At 45.0% G+C, this 20312-nt stretch overlaps 1 protein-coding gene across 1 annotated transcript in view; it reads left to right on the plus strand.

The window, feature by feature from the left end:
* The first annotated feature begins 9843 nt into the window (after positions 1-9843).
* Positions 9844-20312, plus strand: part of LOC144943483 (nck-associated protein 1-like) — a 122172-nt gene continuing 111703 nt past the window's right edge. The window contains exon 1 of the mRNA XM_078870962.1: positions 9844-10344. Within this exon, the coding sequence (XP_078727088.1) occupies positions 10240-10344 (105 nt within the window). The 5' untranslated portion in view covers positions 9844-10239. The remainder of the gene's footprint in view (positions 10345-20312) is intronic.

Consider the following 20312-nt stretch of genomic DNA (forward strand, 5'->3'; position numbering starts at 1 on the left):
CGTGCTTCATCACAGCTGTCCCGTGGATTGTCCGGCAGCAACGCCGACGATTCCTTAAAGCGAAGAGAGCCGGGGTTGATTCTGCCACAAACGTGTGCCTACAAGTGGAAGGTGGAAAGCACCCTGCTCGTAAACACACTTGGAGACACGCTGTTTATGATGGGTATCTCTGTTGACAAGTCGCAACGTAGACTGCTTGTCTAACAGGTATAAACCTTGCAGAGAGAACGCTTGATGTCTTCACCACGACTCGGCTCGAAGCAATGTTGCACAGGAAATGTTTTTCAAATAAGTTTGTACAATTTCCCTACAACTTATCTTTTTATTGTTATAAACTATATTTACGTAAGTGTAATAAAAAATAAACAACGATCAACACATTGTAAAGTACAGTAGGTGTGTTTGTTTGCATGTTGCCACCACACTGTTGTAATATAATAGTGTCACAAGACATTATATTGACCCATTATATTGTGCAAACTGCTGGACTTTGACTAGATGCACTGTTGGGTGTTTTAGCATTGGGTATAAATGTTACGGTTAAACAGTCACGAGACTCAGTGATAGTTAAAACTGTCTGTGTTTCATAGTTCACACGGTCACACTTCATCACAAAGAGACGCAGTATTATTGATGTGTAAATCATAATATAATCAAATACATCATAATAACCAGTAGTACTATAATGATTAGCACAGTTGGCTGTGTAAGAAATTCAACGCACATACAAGTGACAAAAAAGGCTGAAAAGTGTGGCTTAAGATAAATATGAGCAAAACGCAAAAAAGAATGCACAAGTTCGCTGAACAAGAGGAAACATTCTGAGGGACACAACTGGGAAATAACAGCGCAGCAACACCGCGTCTAGGGCATTTATTGAAGGAGGATTCGGATGAAAATTATTAAAACACATTCCTGCGGAGGGAGCTGGTAGGAACGTTGGGTTGCTCGGTCAATGGCCAGGGTCAACGGCGGCGTGGTGTATTCCCCAAATATGCCCGACTGTGAGGGCGGGCACAAGCTGGCGTGAGTAGGTTAAACGTTGAGTTTTATAAGGGCACCACGGAGTGACCAGCCCCTCCCCACCCAGCCCCACCCCTCCCACCCCCCACCCAGCCCCACCCTCCCCACCCAGCCCCTCCCCACCCTCCCCTCTCCACCCAGCCCCACCCCTCCCATTTTTAGATGCACGACGGACGGACGGACACAATAATCCCCTGTGGGCTGGTGGAACCAGGTGGTTCCTACCAGTATAAAGACGTGGGCAAGATCAGGATGGAATGATTTTGCAACATGAAATTTGATGTTGAAGTAACATACCTACGTGCCGAAAAAAGAGAGTTTCGATATTGCCCGCCACGACGTACGGTTCGGAAACATTGAAGCTAACAAATAACATGGAACGCAACTTGAAAAGTACACAAAGAAGCACGGATTAATGCACGCGGAGAATTACACTGAGAGAAATAGAAAAACATGGATCACGAATGAAAATTACACGACGGAGATGGAGCGATGAGATCAGATCATTTGCAGGAGTGGAGATGGATTGTGGCATTGCGGGGCCGTCCGTGAGTGATGCTAACAACGTGGGGCAGATGCCTTCGTATTGAAGTGGAGAGAACATGACTGGCAATGATGAATTAACAGTGTCTTCACCATGCTGGTCCTTCACCGCAGTGCACACACTTCGCCACACTGGTTAGTGCAGATTAAAGGTGGCCCATTAGTACAACTCAGCGCAACTCCACACCTGTATGTATGTTGAACGTCTTTCGCACCGTACGTAGCCAACCATGCTAATCAGAGTTGCACCGAATGTCATTCATTATACTGTAAATTGCTGCACACTGATCTCAACCAGAAGCTTTGTGGAGCTATCAGAAGGTGAACCTCCAGCCTATGCCTCATATGTAAATGTAATATAAAATATGCGGGAATTTCACGTGTGGATAAGTGTGATTTAACTTTGTGTTTTCATATGCTTGCACTTCAGTCAAGGACATTTTTTTTAAGATGTTGTTTTTTTAAATCATAGGCTGCTGCACTTGTTCTCATGACAGCATAACGGATTTGTATTATTAAAAGTCTGTTGTGATTATGGATTCCATTTGCAGCAGTCTAGGCTTTTGTGCAATAAATGCTAAAACGTCGCATTATATGGCAAAATTGCACTAATTTACAGTTAGAGATTGCCAGAGAAGAAACGCGCAGAGTTGTGATGCAGACAGTTCGCTCCCTACGCTCTAAACCCAACCTACCTGAGTTAAATTCCCAGCCAAGGGTAACACGAGTGGCAGGTGTCATCTAAACAGGTCCTGGGGGGTGGGGACCTCAAATCACCAACCCGCACAACGTTCATGACCAACACGGTGTGGGGACGGAGGCCTTCATCCAGCAGTTGCCAAAATGTATAAATGATAATGTACTTAAACAAATTAGCAAATTACTGTAGTATGCAGCCTAACTTGACGTTTGGCTTGTATGGTTTTTTTCCCGAAACATTGATTACCACAGAGTCTCCAAACCTCCTTTTTATGCAGCAAACCAACAAACGTTTAAGGAACTCATCCTCGCCGAAACTCCGTGCAGAAATGAACAGTGATCACCACTCTCTTCATCTGCCACCTGTGGCAGATGGCCATTTGTTTTAACATTACCAGTGATCGAGTACTCATCACTGCGAGCCTGTACATCAACATCACACAAACAAGCACATTAAGTATATACACACACAAACACCAGGGTGTGTTATACGTGATTAAAGCTGTGTGGTAACTTACCAGAATGTAACAGTAGGTTTTTACCCTTTTAACTGTATTCGCAGCCACTGGACCCGGTTGAAACAAGAAAATCAAGAATCTTGCTAAGTTTCACATCATGTATATGTGTGCTTCTACTTCCGTGTGACGGGCCACCACACATCAACAGGCTGCTTTGGAATTTCCAGTGATTTAACCCTTCCACCCTCCCCCTCTGTTGATAAGCAGGACGCCCATTCAAGGTCATCGCACCTAACTAAAGGTGCTTTCACGTCAGAATTTCCCATTTTAAATGAACGTCACGCGCGGTGCAAAGGGTAATAAAGGCGCATCCCTGCAATTGATTTCTCTCGCTCATGCCACTGCTGGCGGAAGAGCCTCCACCAGGATTTTGCTCTGGCGAGTGGTGGGCAGGGTATTTGGTCTACTCTTCCACGATATTTTATTGTTGAGTGTGGCAGCAATACGTTCAGGAGCTGTCGATGTCTGCTGGCCATGACGAGAGGGCTTCAGGAAGAAAGTTCGTGGAGTTTTTTGCTCTTCCTCCGTTGAAGGAGCTCAGACCACATTTGGGTTTATTATATGGTCCGTAGTGTTGGTTGCGTGGCTACCCTCGCACAACTGTGGCTTGTCTTTCATTAATCAGGAACCCTTCCATACCCGCATCGATTTCTTCCGTGAAAACGGCTTCTAAGTCCAACCGACACTAGCCCGCCCAGGTGCCTTCTGGAAGGGTATTCTAAGAAGAGGCTGTACAATTGTTATCTCTACCTATCTACCAGCATAGATATGACTCAGCACTTGGGGGCGTTAGTCGTGTCCGGGAATCAAACTCGACTCCCCGGCTAATTCAGGGAGCTGTGAGCTATAAAGGTTTTTTTTCGGGTTAGATCGCGTAAGTAACACACCTTACAATTGTATGCCTTGTAAGGGCATCACATACTAATTAACTGTGATCAACAATCTAAATTGCAATAAGCCCCTCCCCTGCTCTCCGCACATGATTGAATCACAGTGGCATCTTGCTCTGTTTAAGACTGGAAGCAGAGTTGATCTCCATAGAGATGTTTTTTTTGGGTTAGATCGCGTAAAACAGGTCCCTGCGGGGTGGGCTGGTAGGAACGAACAAATGAATGGCTATAATAAAATGAAATGGCGGGGGTACGATACGAAGGGAGAGTTTGAGGCCTAGTTCTAGGCTTTAGGCCTAGCTGTAGGCTTTAGGCCGCTGTGAGTTAATTTTTAATTTAAATGTTTTAATTAAAAACTATCTCAGGGAATTAAGAGGGAATGTTACACTTGTTTAGCCAGGAAAGCCTCACTGAGTCTAAAGGTTTTTGTAGGGTCCTGCCAAGTGTTTGCAGTAGGGGGCGATGTTGCTACACCTAATCGGACATCGGATGGACGGACGGACGACATAATCTATTGTAGGCTGGTTCACTTCGTTCCTACCAGTATAAATGTGTCGTTAAACCCGCCACCACCCGACACAGTAAACTAGTCAGGGTTGTCACGTAAACAGAACGTGTTACTGGCGAAACTTCGTGCTCAGATTGTAAATGTGGGTTTACTCTCCACAACACTGGTGTGCTGTACTAGTAATGCATTGGCATGTTGTGACTTAAAGCTTTCGTAACTGCAGGAATTCATACTCTTAGGGTCTTTCGGTAAAGTCACGTAGATAAAAAAATAATTGTAAAAAATCACGACGTTTCATTCGTAACACAAGCAAGCGTCCTCTATCTACATGACTTTACCAAAAGACCAAAAGATGATGGCACGTTCTGTTAACGTGGCAAACCTTACTAATTGGCTGTGTCGGGTGGTGGCGGGTTTAACGACACATTTATATATATTTACGCGATCTAACCCAAACCCACCTGTATTATGGATGCTATTGGTCGCGAAAGCCTCCGTGTTAAAGTGACTGGCTGGATTGGGGAGGTCACGTCAGTGTTCAAGAATAATCATGGAGGGGCAGCCAAGGATGTCCACTGAGGAGTTGGGGCAATGACATCAGCTCGCGTGTAGCTATGTAGATGATTACTTCGCAGGATTGTGAGAACAGATGGTGACAGTGGGGAGGCCTTCATCCAGCAGTGAATTGATCATGGTTGATGATAATGTATTGCAGTGAATATAATGTCGACGCTCATTGATTGAAATAAATACACAACCCTAGAGGAAGCCAGGAATCGGTTCAGATATCACTGACCATTGATGATAACGCTGGTCGGGAGTCGAACCCAATCCACTGGGATCACAGTGAAGTGTGCTAACCACTGCGCCACCACTCTCCATACACAACGACGGTGTCAATTCCCCTTGCCTTCAGCAACATCTACCTTCACACCGGAGGTAGTGCACCGATGTATGGTAGGGTTATAATGATATATTTTCAATTATGAAAAGTACGCTCACGCGATCGGGTGAAAAAGTGTAGGAAATAGAACATGATCGTGGTACTGACATTTGTTTTTTTTCTCTCTAAACAAATTTGGATACAGACGTATCACATGATCAAATACGACCTCGCCCGTGCACAACCTTATCATGTTGTGTCATTGTTCTCCTAGGGTGTAAAGCAAGACCAATGTGTGGAAGACTGAATTAGCTGCAACATTTACAAATGAATTGCAATCAAATCGCCAGCATGTAAGTGGTGTCAGAGGGACTCGTGGAGCCAGTTTATTGGTCAACTCCAGATAAATTTGCTCGTTTTGAGATGTTGGCTTTTGACGGATGTCAGGCGAATATTATTTCGGCTAGGAAAATCCGTCGTAGTGATATGTTTGGGATCAGTTGACTCAATAATCCGCGACAAGTTGACTTCCAAAAAGTGCTTTCGCCCTTTGCGAACCGAAATGTTGCCTGAAGACCTTAAAGCAGAGTTTGCATTTGTCGTCCCTTATAGGCCAAAACACATGCCAGAAGGCAAATACATGTTTTTGGTTCAATGCAGCCGTTCCACATATATATAAAAAAATAATTGCCACGATGCATTATTATTAACACGTTTAACTTGTAATTTCAGATGAAGTGGCAAATTAAAACTTTGCCTGGAAACTATACAAAAAAAACATCCTCAACACATTCGTCAATAACACTGCTTTAAAGTCACGTAGTTAGAAATAAAATAAAACAAATCACGACGTTTCGATCGCAACACAAGCGGTCGTCATCAAGCCTGATGACGACCGCTTTGTGTTGCGATCGATGACGACCGCTTGTGTTGCGATCGAAACGTCGTAATTTGTTTTGTTTTATTTTATTTCTACCTACGTGACTTTACCTAAAGAACCAAAGAGTATGGATTCCTGCAGTCACGAAAGCCTCAAATCAAGACTGCCTTAGAATGTACAATATCTTGGGCAATGGTGCCTCTTCATTGCACATAGATATAGAGACCAGAGAGAGAGAGAGTGAATTGGAGATGGAGACTGTACAATACAGCATGGGGCCTGATCAGAATCGATTGTAAAAAAATCATAGGCCACCTCATTCAACCTGAATACATTTCACCCAGCAGGGCTGAATGAATGCCTTACCTTCACTCAAAAGATAGCTTTGTTATTGAGTGCTTGGCAACCCTTATCCTTATAGCTCCGTTTGGAAAACATATCTGCTTACATAACACACGATTTCTCAGTAATCTGTACTAAATCAAACGACACTGAATTTTTAAAAAAAATGCTCCATATATATCCCTCTACCCTACTTGCATGGTTTAGAAATTTTAAGCATTTGAAAGACCCTGTGCGAGCCAGTTGGATCCGATTGAAATTATAACTGAGCCCAGGATTGAGTCACTAAGTAGATAATGCTAATGTTTATTTTTGTGTGAAGGAGATCAGTTTCAGTTTCATTTATTTGGTATAGCCCTGTGAGCCATTCGGCTCTTGAATCAGGTGCAACCGCAACAAACAAAAGACCAAAACATGAACAAGAAAACATCTTAAAGTGACTATGTGACTGTGCAAACAGAAAATCCAGGAAAAAACTGCAAAATATTCCAGAAAAAGCACCGTACACCAACGCTGTCCAAAAATCCCAGTGGGATTCAAGTCAAACAACAACAACCACAAGACAACTTAGATTAAGGCCATCATTCTAACTCCGTACTACAACAAACAAACATGGCCAAACCAAAAACACTTTTCGAAATCACCAAAATAAAGCCATAAAAGCAATGCAACAGTGATCATAGGAACTGTGACCGAATTTTCACAATAAACGACATAAACAACATGTACCACCAAATCCTGCAGCCATCGCTGGCTGCGTGAGTCACTCCACAACATCAGGTGCATCAGAAGTAGTATAAAAATGTTCAATGCACCTTTAAGATCAGCACACTAAATCAAAACACAGATCATACTTTGCAGCGGTCATCCGGAGCGAAACATTTAATTTTTTTATTTTAGGCCACTGAATAGCAGTGGCAGCTCGGGGTGTACATCTCCTCTAGAACACTGCAACAGGGTTACCCAAAATGCTATGCGCCAGCAACATTTAACATTTTTACTTTTACTCCAAATTATTTACGTAGTAAATATATTTTATTTATTGAAGGCTATGTTCTCAAATCTACTAATCGGGTTACAATTCATGTGGCGATTTAAAACTGTTCACAACGAAGCATTTTTTGTAAATGTAATCTTATCCGGCCCCATGGCGGTACTGTGCAGTCTCCAACACTTATTCCATCTCTCAGGACGATGTATGCGCCTTGTGGACGGCTCATTGGTGAAAGCAACACCTCTCATATATTATTATCTTCAAGGCAATGTTATTGATGATTGTGTTGTCGTTTTTTGTGTGTGTTATTTTTGCTTGCTGCACCAATGCCAACGCAGCATCACCAAATACTTTATTTAATATACAAACATGTGGAACGTTTGGTTTTGTGAGTTGTTCCTTAACCTCACGAAAACTTCACCGCGCTGGTCAGTGAGGGTTTGTGAAGGGGGGAGGGGAAGCATGTCAGCACAGAACAGGAGTACTCGATTGCTTTTATAGCACTGCCCTCTGCTGCTCACCACTTCAGCCCTACAGCCTATAACAACCAGCTGTGCATGTTGCTGAGTCCATCAACAGCACTATGCATGGATTTGGGGTAGCGCGTTCGCTGCGTGTTGCAGAGGATCACGGTTGGAATCCAGCAGCCCCCCCTGGTTAATGCTCCTTCTGTTTCGTCACTGTGTCGACGCCAGGCTTAAGATTTTCCCAATATGAGAAATTCACAAGCAAAATTACCGCATAGCAACCATAGCCTCCTGCTGCAAAGAGTTGGCAGGACCCTCCTGAGTCCTAAGAATATTTCCTGGGTAAACGAGCATCGTCATACAAATACACATTCCGGGTGATTTTGTCGTATTCACCAGGGTCCAAACATCCCATGTATAGCCATATCAGACTTGTGGGCAAGTGCTGTTAGCAAACGCTTATAATTGCTGGCATGGCACACGAGGGGGTGGGTGGCCAGCACCACGACCGACCGCCTTTGTCTCCAAAGTGGCGATGGTTACACATCGCACCATACACTCATGAGTCCCACACCATGTGACATATTCCCATTGACCTGTCCACTGAGATCTCTCATGAAGCCACTGAGTGGATCGCCAAACGAGACGTCTGTGAAACTACTGGACATCTGTGAAAAAGAGCTTCATAGCTCATCGGATTCCTTCAACATGAATACAAATTCTGAGACGACCCATTAGGAGTGGTTGCCGTCATGCGAAAGAAGAAGAATATGTACTCATTCGAGGCTGAGTCGGGGAGGCCAAGGATCGTGTCAGATAGGTATTGGCGGTGAGAGGGAATCGAATTCGGGTCGCCGGGTACATAGCGCAGCGCGCTAACCACTGCACCACTGGTCCGATAGGTCCTGCACTGCGTGTGGTGTGTGTGGTGTGCTGCACAACGCGTGGTGTGTGTGGTATGTGTGTGCGCGCTGCACACAACACGTGGTGTGTGCGCTGCACACAACACGTGGTGTGTGTGGTGCGCTGCACAACACGTGGTGTGTGTGGTGCACACAACACGTGGTGTGTGTGGTGCGCTGCACAACACGTGGTGTGTGTGGTGCACACAACACGTGGTGTGTGTGGTGCGCTGCACAACACGTGGTGTGTGTGGTGCACACAACACGTGGTGTGTGTGGTGCGCTGCACAACACGTGGTGTGTGTGGTGCACACAACACGTGGTGTGTGTGGTGCGCTGCACAACACGTGGTGTGTGTGGTGCACACAACACGTGGTGTGTGTGGTGCACACAACACGTGGTGTGTGTAATGCACAACACGTGGTGTGTGTGTGGTGCTCTGCACTACTACGCGTGGTGTGTGTGGTGCACAACACGTGGTGTGTGTGGAGCACACAACACGTGGTGTGTGTGTGGTGCACACAACGCTTGGTGTGTGTGTGTGGTGCTCTGCACTACAACACTTGGTGTGTGTGTGGTGCTCTGCACTACACCACGTGGTGTGTGTGCTGCACAACACGTGGTGTGTGTGCTGCACAACACGTGGTGTGTGTGTGTGTGATACACACAACAATTGGTGTGTGTGTGGTGCTCTGCACTACAACACGTGGTGTGTGTGTGGTGCTCTGCACTACAACGCGTGGTGTGTGTGTGGTGCTCTGCACTACAACGCGTGGTGTGTGCTGCACAACACGTGGTGTGTGTGTGATACACACAACAATTGGTGTGCGTGTGGTCTCTGCACTACAACGCGTGGTGTGTGTGTGGTGCTCTGCACTACTACACGTGGTGTGTGTGCTGCACTACAACACGTGGTGTGTGTGTGTGATGCACTACAACACGTGGTGTGTGCTGCACAACACGTGGTGTGTGTGCTGCACTACTACGCGTGGTGCGCGTTGAGCGAGGCAGGCACGCACGTGGGGGCGCCCTCTCAGGCACGCGCGTGGGGCTCGGCGCAGCGGGCGGGGGGCAAAGGGGATGCGAGCGGAGGGGGTTGTGCGAGAGGTTTGGGGTTCGGGGGGTGGGAGAGAGAGAGTCGTGTGGGACGTGTGAATAAGAAGAAGGCGCATGCGCCACCCCCCACCCAGTAAACAGGCGGAAACCAGCCCGACTACAGCCCACGAGCCCACGTTGGGGCGGCACGACGCCGCCTCCACCACCAGCACCACCACTCCCCTCCCCTTCCTCATCTTCATCCTGCCCTCCCCCTCCCCACACACACACAGAACCCTTCCTCGTAGTCGTAATCATCATCTCTCCCTTCCCTACCCCTTGTCTCCCCCCACCACCACCTCTTACTTCACCAAACACCACCACAACCACCGCCAACATCGTCGTCGTCGTCATCATCGTCGCCGTCGTCCACGCTGTTGTGCGTGTGACCGGCAGAGTCTCTCTCTCTCTCCCTCTCCATCCGTGGCTGCTCGGCACAGCAGAGCTGACCGTGCTCCAGTGCCGATTTGAGTCGAGGAGGAGGGAGGAAGGGAGATGGCGCGTCCAGCGTTGCAAGCGCAGCTCAAGGTGGCCGAGAAGTTGAGCATCCTGAACGACCGCGGAGCGGGAATGCTGACCCGTCTCTACAACATCAAGAAGGCGAGTGCGCGTGTGTGTGTCTGTGTGTGTGTCTGTGTGTGTGTCTGTGTCGCCATGTGTGTGTGTCTGTGTGTGTGTCACCGTGTGTGTGTGTGTCACTGTGTGTGTGTGTCTGTGTATGTGTCACTGTAGGTGCTCGCTAACAGCACTTGCCCCTACAGTCTGTTAAGGCTATACGGGGGATCTTTGTGTCACTGTGTGTGTGTCTGTGTCTGCGTGTGTGTGTGTCTGTGTGTCACCGTGTGTGTGTCTGTGTTTCACCATGTGTGTGTGTGTCTGTGTGTCACCGTGTGTGTGTATGTGTCTGTGTCACCGTGTGTGTGTCTGTGTGTCTGTGTGTCACCGTGTGTGTGTCTTGTGTGTCTGTGTCACCGTGTGTGTGTGTCACTGTGTGTGTCTGTGTCACCGTGTGTCCATGTCACCGTGCGTGTGTGTGTGTCTGTGTGTCTGTGTGTGTGTCTGTGTGTCACCACGTGTGTGTGTGTGTCACTACGTGTGTGTGTGTGCTGTGGAGAGCTGGCCACCCGAGTTCGAATCCCGCTCACGGTCGACACCCGGTGACAAATAATCTGAACCGGTCCTGGGCCTCTCTCTAGGTCGACTCGGCCTCAAATGAGTACCCGGTGCGGTGTTGCAAACATCGTCACCGTGGGGAGACAAAGGCGACCGGGCGTGGTGTTGGCCACCCACCCCCTCGTGCGCCGTTGCCGGCCTTCATAGGTGCCACTCGCTAACAGCACTTGCCCCAGCAGTCTGTTAAGGCTACACGGGTGATCTTTGCCTTTGTGACGGTGCCGAATCCCAGTGTTTTGAGCTTTCCATGTGGAGGCGTTATCAGGTCTCAGCGGCCACTATTAGTGGCGTCGACTTCACCACGGCGCTTGTGCCAGGCTAAGTGCTCCTTGACGCCACGTGAAGTGTGGACGGCTCACCGCCGGCAGGAGGAGGTCACCGGAGAGAGACCCCCAGGTTGCCGGTGGGTTGACCGAGATGACTGACCAACAGATGGGTTCACCGAGATGACTGAGATGACCGAGATGACTGACCGACAGATGGGCTCACCGAGATGACTGAATTGACCGAGATGACCGAGATGACTGACCGACAGATGGGCTCACCGAGATGACTGAGATGACTGAGATGACCGAGATGACCGAGATGACTGACCGACAGATGGGCTCACCGAGATGACTGAGATGACTGAGATGACCGAGATGACCGAGATGACTGACCGACAGATGGGCTCACCGAGATGACTGAGATGACTGAGATGACCGAGATGACCGAGATGACTGACCGACAGATGGGCTCACCGAGATGACTGAGATGACCGAGATGACCGAGATGACTGACCGACAGATGGGCTCACCGAGATGACTGAGATGACCGAGATGACCGAGATGACTGACCGACAGATGGGCTCACCGAGATGAAGGAGATGACTGAGATGACTGAGATGACCGAGATGACCGAGATGACTGACCGACAGATGGGCTCACCGAGATGACCGAGATGACTGAGATGACCGAGATGACCGAGATGACTGACCGACAGATGGGTTCACCGAGATGACCGAGATGACTGACCGACAGATGGGCTCACCGAGATGACTGAGATGACTGAGATGACCGAGATGACTGACCGACAGATGGGCTCACCGAGATGACTGAGATGACTGAGATGACCGAGATGACCGAGATGACCGAGATGGCTGACCGACAGATGGGCTCACCGAGATGACTGAGATGACCGAGATGACCGAGATGACTGACAGACAGATGGGTTCACCGAGATGACTGAGATGACTGAGATGACTGAGATGACCGAGATGACCGAGATGACTGACCGACAGATGGGCTCACTGAGATGACTGAGATGACCGAGATGACTGACCGACAGATGGGCTCACCGAGATGACCGAGATGACTGAGATGACTGAGATGACTGAGATGACCGAGATGACTGACCGACAGATTGGCTCACCGAGATGACTGAGATGACTGAGATGACCGAGATGACTGACCGACAGATGGGCTCACCGAGATGACCGAGATGACCGAGATGACTGAGATGACTGAGATGACCGAGATGACTGACCGACAGATGGGCTCACCGAGATGACCGAGATGACTGAGATGACTGAGATGACCGAGATGACTGACTGACAGATGGGCTCACCGAGATGACCGAGATGACTGACCGATAGATGGGTTCACCGAGATGACTGACAGATGCGCCACTTGCGCTCTGCGCTGTGTTAACTGCGGTTGTATCCGCTCGACGCTCCGCACGTTGTCGTTATTGGAGGGCCACTGCCCTCCCACCTGGCCCGGTCGCGTTCCTCGCGAGCCTCGTCCACAAAGACAAAGATCCTCCCACCCCAACCCATCACCCCGTACGGCACCTACGAAGGGCTTCGTCCACACGCACACGCGCGTACTCAAACACCGCAAGTGGAATTCACACACGAACGCAAAAAAAAACCAAACGCACGGCACTCTTAAAAACCATTCGCACGTTACTGCAAGCAAACACGCAAATCGTGGCTCGTGGCATGCACAGACGACCGCTGCATATCGACAACATCAGCAAGCCGTGCGTCAGCACCATCCCTCCTCACGGATGAAGGAATCCCCGAGCCGTTAGCTGTTAAATTCATACCATTCCGCACGTAAGATCTTAGCTAGGGTGTCACCTGCACACAAACAAGGTGGCATTGTACCAAATACCAAAAGCTGTCGATGCTTTTACAGATACACTTTGTACGGTACACGGGTGTATTCTTACACCAGCATGTAGTTCGTGCATGCACATCCACGCATTAAGCGTATGGAGTGAATCATCTCGTTGGGAAATTAGACAATGATTGTATACCGGACTGCGTTATTTGATTGTCTAATTAGGTAAGAATATTAAGGCACATCTATTGTTGGTGATCAATGCCCCCATTCTTCACTGTAATTAAATACACCCCCCATTTAGCCTTTAACAGATTGTTGGGGGTAAATGTGGTTCGCGAGCACCTATTAGACTGGAACAGCACACGAGGGGGTGGGGTGGCCAGCATCACGCCAGGCCGCCTTTGTCTCTCCAACGCTGATGTTTACATACCGCACCAGGTACTGATTTAAGACCCGAGAAGACCTCCGGGAGATCGAGAACCAGTTCAGAAATTCGTCAGTGGTGTTGGCCGCGAGTGGGACTGGAACTCGGGTGGCCGGGTTCGTAGTGCAGTCCGATAACCTGACTACATATTCTTGGTTCTTTCGGTAAAGTCACGTAGAAGGGAAATAATAAAATAATATAAACATATAACAATAAAAATCCTCACGACGTTCCGACTGCAACACAAGCAATCATCATCATCGTCGTGAGAATTTTTATTGTTTTATATTTATATTATTTTATTATTTCCCTTCTACGTGACTTTACCGAAAGAACCAAGAATATGAATCCCTGCAGTAACGAAAGCTTTAAATCAAAATTTTACCTGACTACACTTTCAATCCCCACGGTATTCACTGCGAAACTAAGACTCACTGTGGATCGCATTCGTGAGACTACGGTCTTGGTAAAAAAAAAAAATTTGTGGTTAAAGGCATGCTTTATTTTTTATATTTTATTTTCTGAAGAAATGGCTCATGGGCATGAACACGCTCGTTATTCATATCGTGCTCTAATCAACCCAGTAGTGCATCAGTGCGACTGAAAAGTGACATCCCACTGCCCTGTCATGTTCAAAGGCATGATGGATAGGAAAGAGGAATCAAATGTGGCCACAGTTTGGCTTTTGGCAGATTATAGCTGAACGTTCCGAAACGTATCCACAGTATATTTATTGAGTTTTTTTTATACTAGCTGTCGTGTATTATGGCAAATTACAGTTAGTTGTAATCATATGCAGTGCTTTCATCTTTAAATTAATGCTTTGAAGTGTGTCGCGATTTTTGAAATTCTGCGTAATTTGTGTCATTTGTATTGCTAAGCCATGTCGGCTATGGGGCTTGCTGTGCATGCTGTTTTTAGGTACGCTGCGGTCATCTGTAAATGCCTATTGTTAACCATGCTCCTGTAAGCGTGTTCTAGAAAAAATCATCTTTTGGAATGTTCTGCTCGTAATTAAATGCTTGCAGTCGGTGGAATGTATGATCTAGTAGCCCGTATTTTAATCACCTGAACATGACTTTTTAAAAGCTACTGTATAGACCAGTATTGATTTCGGCGTATTTCACATAACGTCTTGCATCGGGGTTTTTTTTATATAGGATGATGACTATACAATGCCTCTGGGTACTTGTATCAAATCTTTCTTCACAATATGCAACAGGGATCCCTTGACCACACAATGGGTTTGCTCACTGCATCCTATAATTGAATTGCCATTTGACGCTTGGACATTTTTTTCAAAATGCACAATGAAAACATACAGCAGCCTAGCGGTGAAGTGACCCACCCTGGCCGGAGGCAACAAGTTGAGGAATGTGGACCAGTGGCTTCGCGGTGCCAGAACGCTCTCTGCGTTTCTCATAGAGACAGACACAGGGACAATGTTCATGCCCCATAGCTATGTGTGAGAAAGTTCAATGTCCGAGCACGTGCGCGTGATGTGGGGAATGCTTATCATCCCAAGGTGGTATTGCCCGTACGTGATTCCAAACAGAAGCTTGACACTATACAAAGCTGGCTTTCTTGCAACATTCCAGCGGTTTTCACTTTGGGTCTCTCTGTGTTTGCCGTTTGTTTCTTGCTTTTTTATCACGTCGAGGCCACTCTTACCCATGTGAGCTCTGCCCAATACACCACAAATGTATGAAAGGAATAGATTACAAGTTGTCGTCGTGATAATGGGCAGCTGCCAGTGTGCATGGTTTGGCTGTGTGACAGGATTTAAGGCAATCTGTGTTTGCGTACTCAGGATATATGTTCATATTGTTTTTTTGCAGTTTGTATAAATAATGTCTTTTTCATATGCATGTATATTTCAAATACACAAGGGAGCATGTTTGGATATTTTAATTGCATTAAAACCATGCTTGTGTGGTGATTTAAAGATACGAGAGCCAGGATTTGCCTTGTATTTATTTAACCAATGATGCTTTAACATGTGCATGCCAGCAAACCCCGCTGTCGACTTGTTTATGGGCCAAGCATTAGCAAGGGAAAATTGTCCAGCAGTACGTTAGATGTTGCTTTACTGTACATGACACAGATTAGCGGATTATGTCTCCTTCACATATCTGTCTCTCCACAAAAATATACAAGTCTTTTTTTTCATACATAACCCATTTGCCCCACCGCCTTCTGAGAATGCATCATAATCTAGCAGTTGAACTGCATTGATACAAGCAAGCCTGGATTTGCTGATGAAACTGAACGTCAAAACATGTCCAGTGTTCTTGTTCTGTACTGAATCGGTGCCGCTGGAATGGACAGGTATGTGAAGGATCCACATTGTCTGCTCGTCAATTGGGTTACTTATATTCTAGAGAGATGCTAATGACTATTTACTTGAACGTGACATACCACTTATGGCTATTTGCTTTTGGTATTGTATGCGTGTTAGTGGATTATTTATGTGTTAATACATATCCAGTAGAATAATTCAGTATGTTGTAATTCAAGTTGGAGGCTGTTTATATTTGAGAAATCTCTTAACTATGACTGAACCGATGGGTTGATTATTGATGCATTATTGAGCCCACACTGAAAGCTTCGAATCACGTGTATATGAATTGATATTTCAAGAAATTATTGACTGCTGAATTGAATTGCAACCCTAAGTCAAACTATCAAATTGCAAGCAGGGAGGGACATGTGAATCATTCCACCCTTACTACCACCCCTACTACTCCTCACTGAGCAGAGCAATGATTGTGGGTTATTGTTGTTTATAAAGGCATTACAAATTGTAAGTGATCAGGTAAAACTCAATCAAATTGAAAGTGGTTATAACAATTTCATGACTGCAGCATAGATGAGTTTAATCGAGCACGTGCAAAATGGATTTATCTTGTTGAGAGCCATGGTGCTGTTATCGTTATTGCTGTATATGGATGTGGTTGTAACCCGTTAGAGTACTTGGGCATAATCGAGGGGAAATGTTCATTTGAAAAATGTAGGCCCTTGGGATAAATATGTTAATATATTTTTTTAAACACTCTACGATGTGCCCGACTGTGGAATGTGGACTTACAGTTTACCTGCTCAGCTTACAGCACTTGCTCCTGGAAATACAGCCATGGGCTTCGTTTCATGTTCATGCACGGATTGAAGAGCGTAAATAATGATTGCAAAAGAACACGGAATGAGTGAGGACAGCCTCCTCCCCCACAGCAGACAACTAGAGTACAGCGAAACTCCAAAAATCCACGGTGATATGGGGATGGGTTTTCGCGTATCCTACAATTTGTGACAGAACATGGAAAAAGTATTAAAACGGGGGTAATAAATGATGCATTTCGTTAAGTATATGAGTTGTTAGCTGCGAAACTACAAATATGTTGTACATTACAGGAGTTGCACGGCATGCGATGAAACACTCCAAAAATGCGTGAAATTTGTTCCCACAGAGGTGTGATTTTCAAGCATTTTGTGGTGGTACGTGCCTTGAAGTCCAAGCTAGAGAATGAGTGAAACATGGCTTTGTTCAAATCTCATTGTGGCTACACGTGATTCGAGTACCACCGTTTCACATTGACAGACATTCAGGCACGGAGGCAGAGAGACACAGATGGCAGAAAAGACAAAACATGGAGAGATGGGGAGAAATGGAACAACAAAAATTTGCGCCTAAAAAGGAAAAAGTTTTCAATCAGTGTTTTATTTACTTCGTATGAAGACATTATAAAACGGAATATGGATTGTTGTATTACTGGATTGGAGAACCCTTAAGGTTTTTCTATATCTGTGTGTGCCTCTGTGTCTCTCTCTCTCTCTGTATCTCCCTGTGTCTATCTCCATCTCTGTCTGTCTCTCGCATATTTTGTGAGTTTCGTCCCCGTAAATTCTGGAAGTTTCTGAAAACCATGGGGGGCATCGCAAGTTTTAGGATTTGTGGATTTCTGGAGGACAGATGTGGACCTCACTCTACATCACTTCTTCGATGTGTGCAATTGTGCAAGACTATTTCCCATAAATAAATGTAACACAGTGCATCACCTACAAATATACAATTCAATATTGAATAGCTTCTTCATTTGGGAATTAACCGAAACTAAATGTACGGCACAAATGTATGAAAACGTGAATAAATTCGACCATCCTTTAACATGTTTACCAATGGAATGCCTGGCTGTTTAGGGCATATTAAGCTTGCTATTTTTAAAGGTAAGTCAGGGTGAGGAATTATTGAGAGCTCGAGATGAATAGAATTTGGTTTGTGTGGCTCTCGCGGTTGCTCGCTGAAGGATTTTCTCCCGAGGCATCTCTCCACTTCGGTTTTGTGAGTGGATTGTGGGCTATGAATTCTAAGTAGCTCGAAGACTATCTTTGACAGGTGACATTATCCAGGCTCAAACAATCTGTTCAACCACCAGCTTCGTGGGTGCATGGCATGGGAATGTTGCATATCTGTAGGGAGATTTGATTTATGTTATTCAGTCACATTAACTGGTGTAATTGAAAATGATTTGACTTTTTGGTAATTGTAATTATAATTGATTGTACGTTTTACAGTAATTAATCAATGAATTTGACATTGCTGTAATTGTATTTCCAAATGTTATTGTAACTTAACCTCAAATTATTTCGGGTGTAGGCATGTTTTATTTGTTCGGTATTAAAAACATGAGAATCTGATCGAGTAATTGGCTGGATTGAGTAATAATTAGATTAATCGATAATTGAATTGAATCTCATCAGATCGATATTGCAGCCTGTCCCAATCGGATTGATTTGTTTAGGTCTTTTTACATATCTATTTTAAGTGGGGCTTGAGGGTCGGGCATATTACCTGCCATGAGTTTGTTGTCCTTCCCCCCCCGCACCTCCGATTAGCACCCGTTGGCTAGGTAGGGTGCGAAAGAAGTTCAACATAAATATATACATGACATGAATTTGAAACATGAACTCTGACGACAAACATAGAACAAATGCTGAAAGATATGCAAAGAAGCATTCAGAGATGCATGTTTGGTATTGCACTTAGGGGAGGCCTAAATCCAGCAGTGGATAGTACTTGGCTGCTGCTGATGATTGATGATGATATTAGTCAATAACCTAACCGTCCATAATGTATAATGCAGTGATGTCCTTGCAGGCATCAGTCATCATGCTTCAGTGACAGAGTGTTCTGTTCAAATGTACCAGCACAAGACCGAGAGGCACTTTACACCTTCGTCACTTAGCTCCATCCATTTTCAACGTAATGTTAACACTGCTCTATTTTTATAAATTCAAACGTATTCATTTGTATGGAACCGGGTCCCATGAATACAAATCGGCCATCATCAGTGTTTCACATTTTGCTCTGTACTGTATGTTGATAATGGTTCCACACAATGAGTTGAAAGGCAATGGTGTCACTCCCAACATCCTAAATAATCTTAATAACGATTTTCTGCAATGTCTGGCAAACTCCTCATCCAAGCCTTCTTTCGAAGGTGATTTTGGACAAAATATACGTTTTCTTCAGTACCCTGTTCCCTTTAGATGTCTTTTCCTGGAACGATATTTGTTCTCCAATGCCATTAAATCAATGCTGAGAAAAATGTATACTATAAATTATGAATGGGAGTTGGTGCAAAAATACAGAACTCATAAGTAATGTATGTGTGTGAGATGCGTACTACGATAATTAATACTGTATGTTTAATCACCCTTCTGTCCTGGTTTTGCACAAATTAAGGTGGGCGATGTTCATATGTTATTTATGAAAGGCTTACTGAGCATCAATACTCTTTTTAGGAGGATCTTGCATTGCGATGTTTGATCCGTTTATATTTGACGGGTGTTTTTTAATTGGTAATGATATACAGTATGTAAACTATTACAGTCATCGGAATGGACACAGTTTAATTAATATTTGGCACATTTTCTATGGCATTGATTATATTCTATTACATTTTCACAGAAAATGGTAATACTTTTTTAGATAATGTTGCTCATGAACTTCACAGAGACAAATTGATTTTCATAATTCAAGTAAAAACATTCTTTGTATATTATATGGCGGAGTGCCCATTTGCCAGATAACTACATTACAGTTTAGTGTAATTTTCCTAAATATAGAAATTAATGTCATTGGTAAAATCCATATCAAAATAGTTTTCCTAGACAAATCGTGGTTCGTGTTATAATAATGACTAGTATGGCATATTCCTTTTCATATTTTAACATGTTCATTAACATGTAGCAAGATTAACATAATGTATGCCAAAAGGAGGGACCAGAGCACTCGGCTTGCACTGCTTAAATCCGGAGTTTTAATCTGAGCAGCCACATGTAATTAAACTGGGTTCCACAGTGCAGTGAATTGACATTGTCAGTCCGTGCCAAACAATGACTGCAAATAAAAATGTATTACATAATTTTTTGTGTGCTTAATTTAGCAAAATAATTAAGTATTTTGCTTTAATTTCTAGTGACACATACCTGTATATCAGGGCACCTGGGAAAGTGCAGTGCCCCTTGAATGTATATGTGGTCACTTCAAGAGATCTCAAAAGTAGATTTGAAGTTTTCGTGACTGCAAGGATCTTTGGTTCTTTCGGTAAAGTCACATAGATGAAAAAAAATGAAAATAACTAAATTAAATCACGACGTTTCGGAGGCAACACAAGCTTCCGTCATCATGTGGAAAGCCACAACAAAATTACTGTGTTCACTACAGGAATTTTTTCATCTACGTGACTTTACCGAAAGAACCAAAGAGTATCTAAGAAGTAGTTACGTGACATCTTCTTTTATCCAATACAGGGTGATGAACTACACTGTGAGATTTCAGAATGTTGTCCAATAGTTCCTAAGAT

Source organism: Lampetra fluviatilis, chromosome 2, assembly GCF_964198595.1.
Source record: "Lampetra fluviatilis chromosome 2, kcLamFluv1.1, whole genome shotgun sequence".
NCBI classification, from domain to species: domain Eukaryota; kingdom Metazoa; phylum Chordata; class Hyperoartia; order Petromyzontiformes; family Petromyzontidae; genus Lampetra; species Lampetra fluviatilis.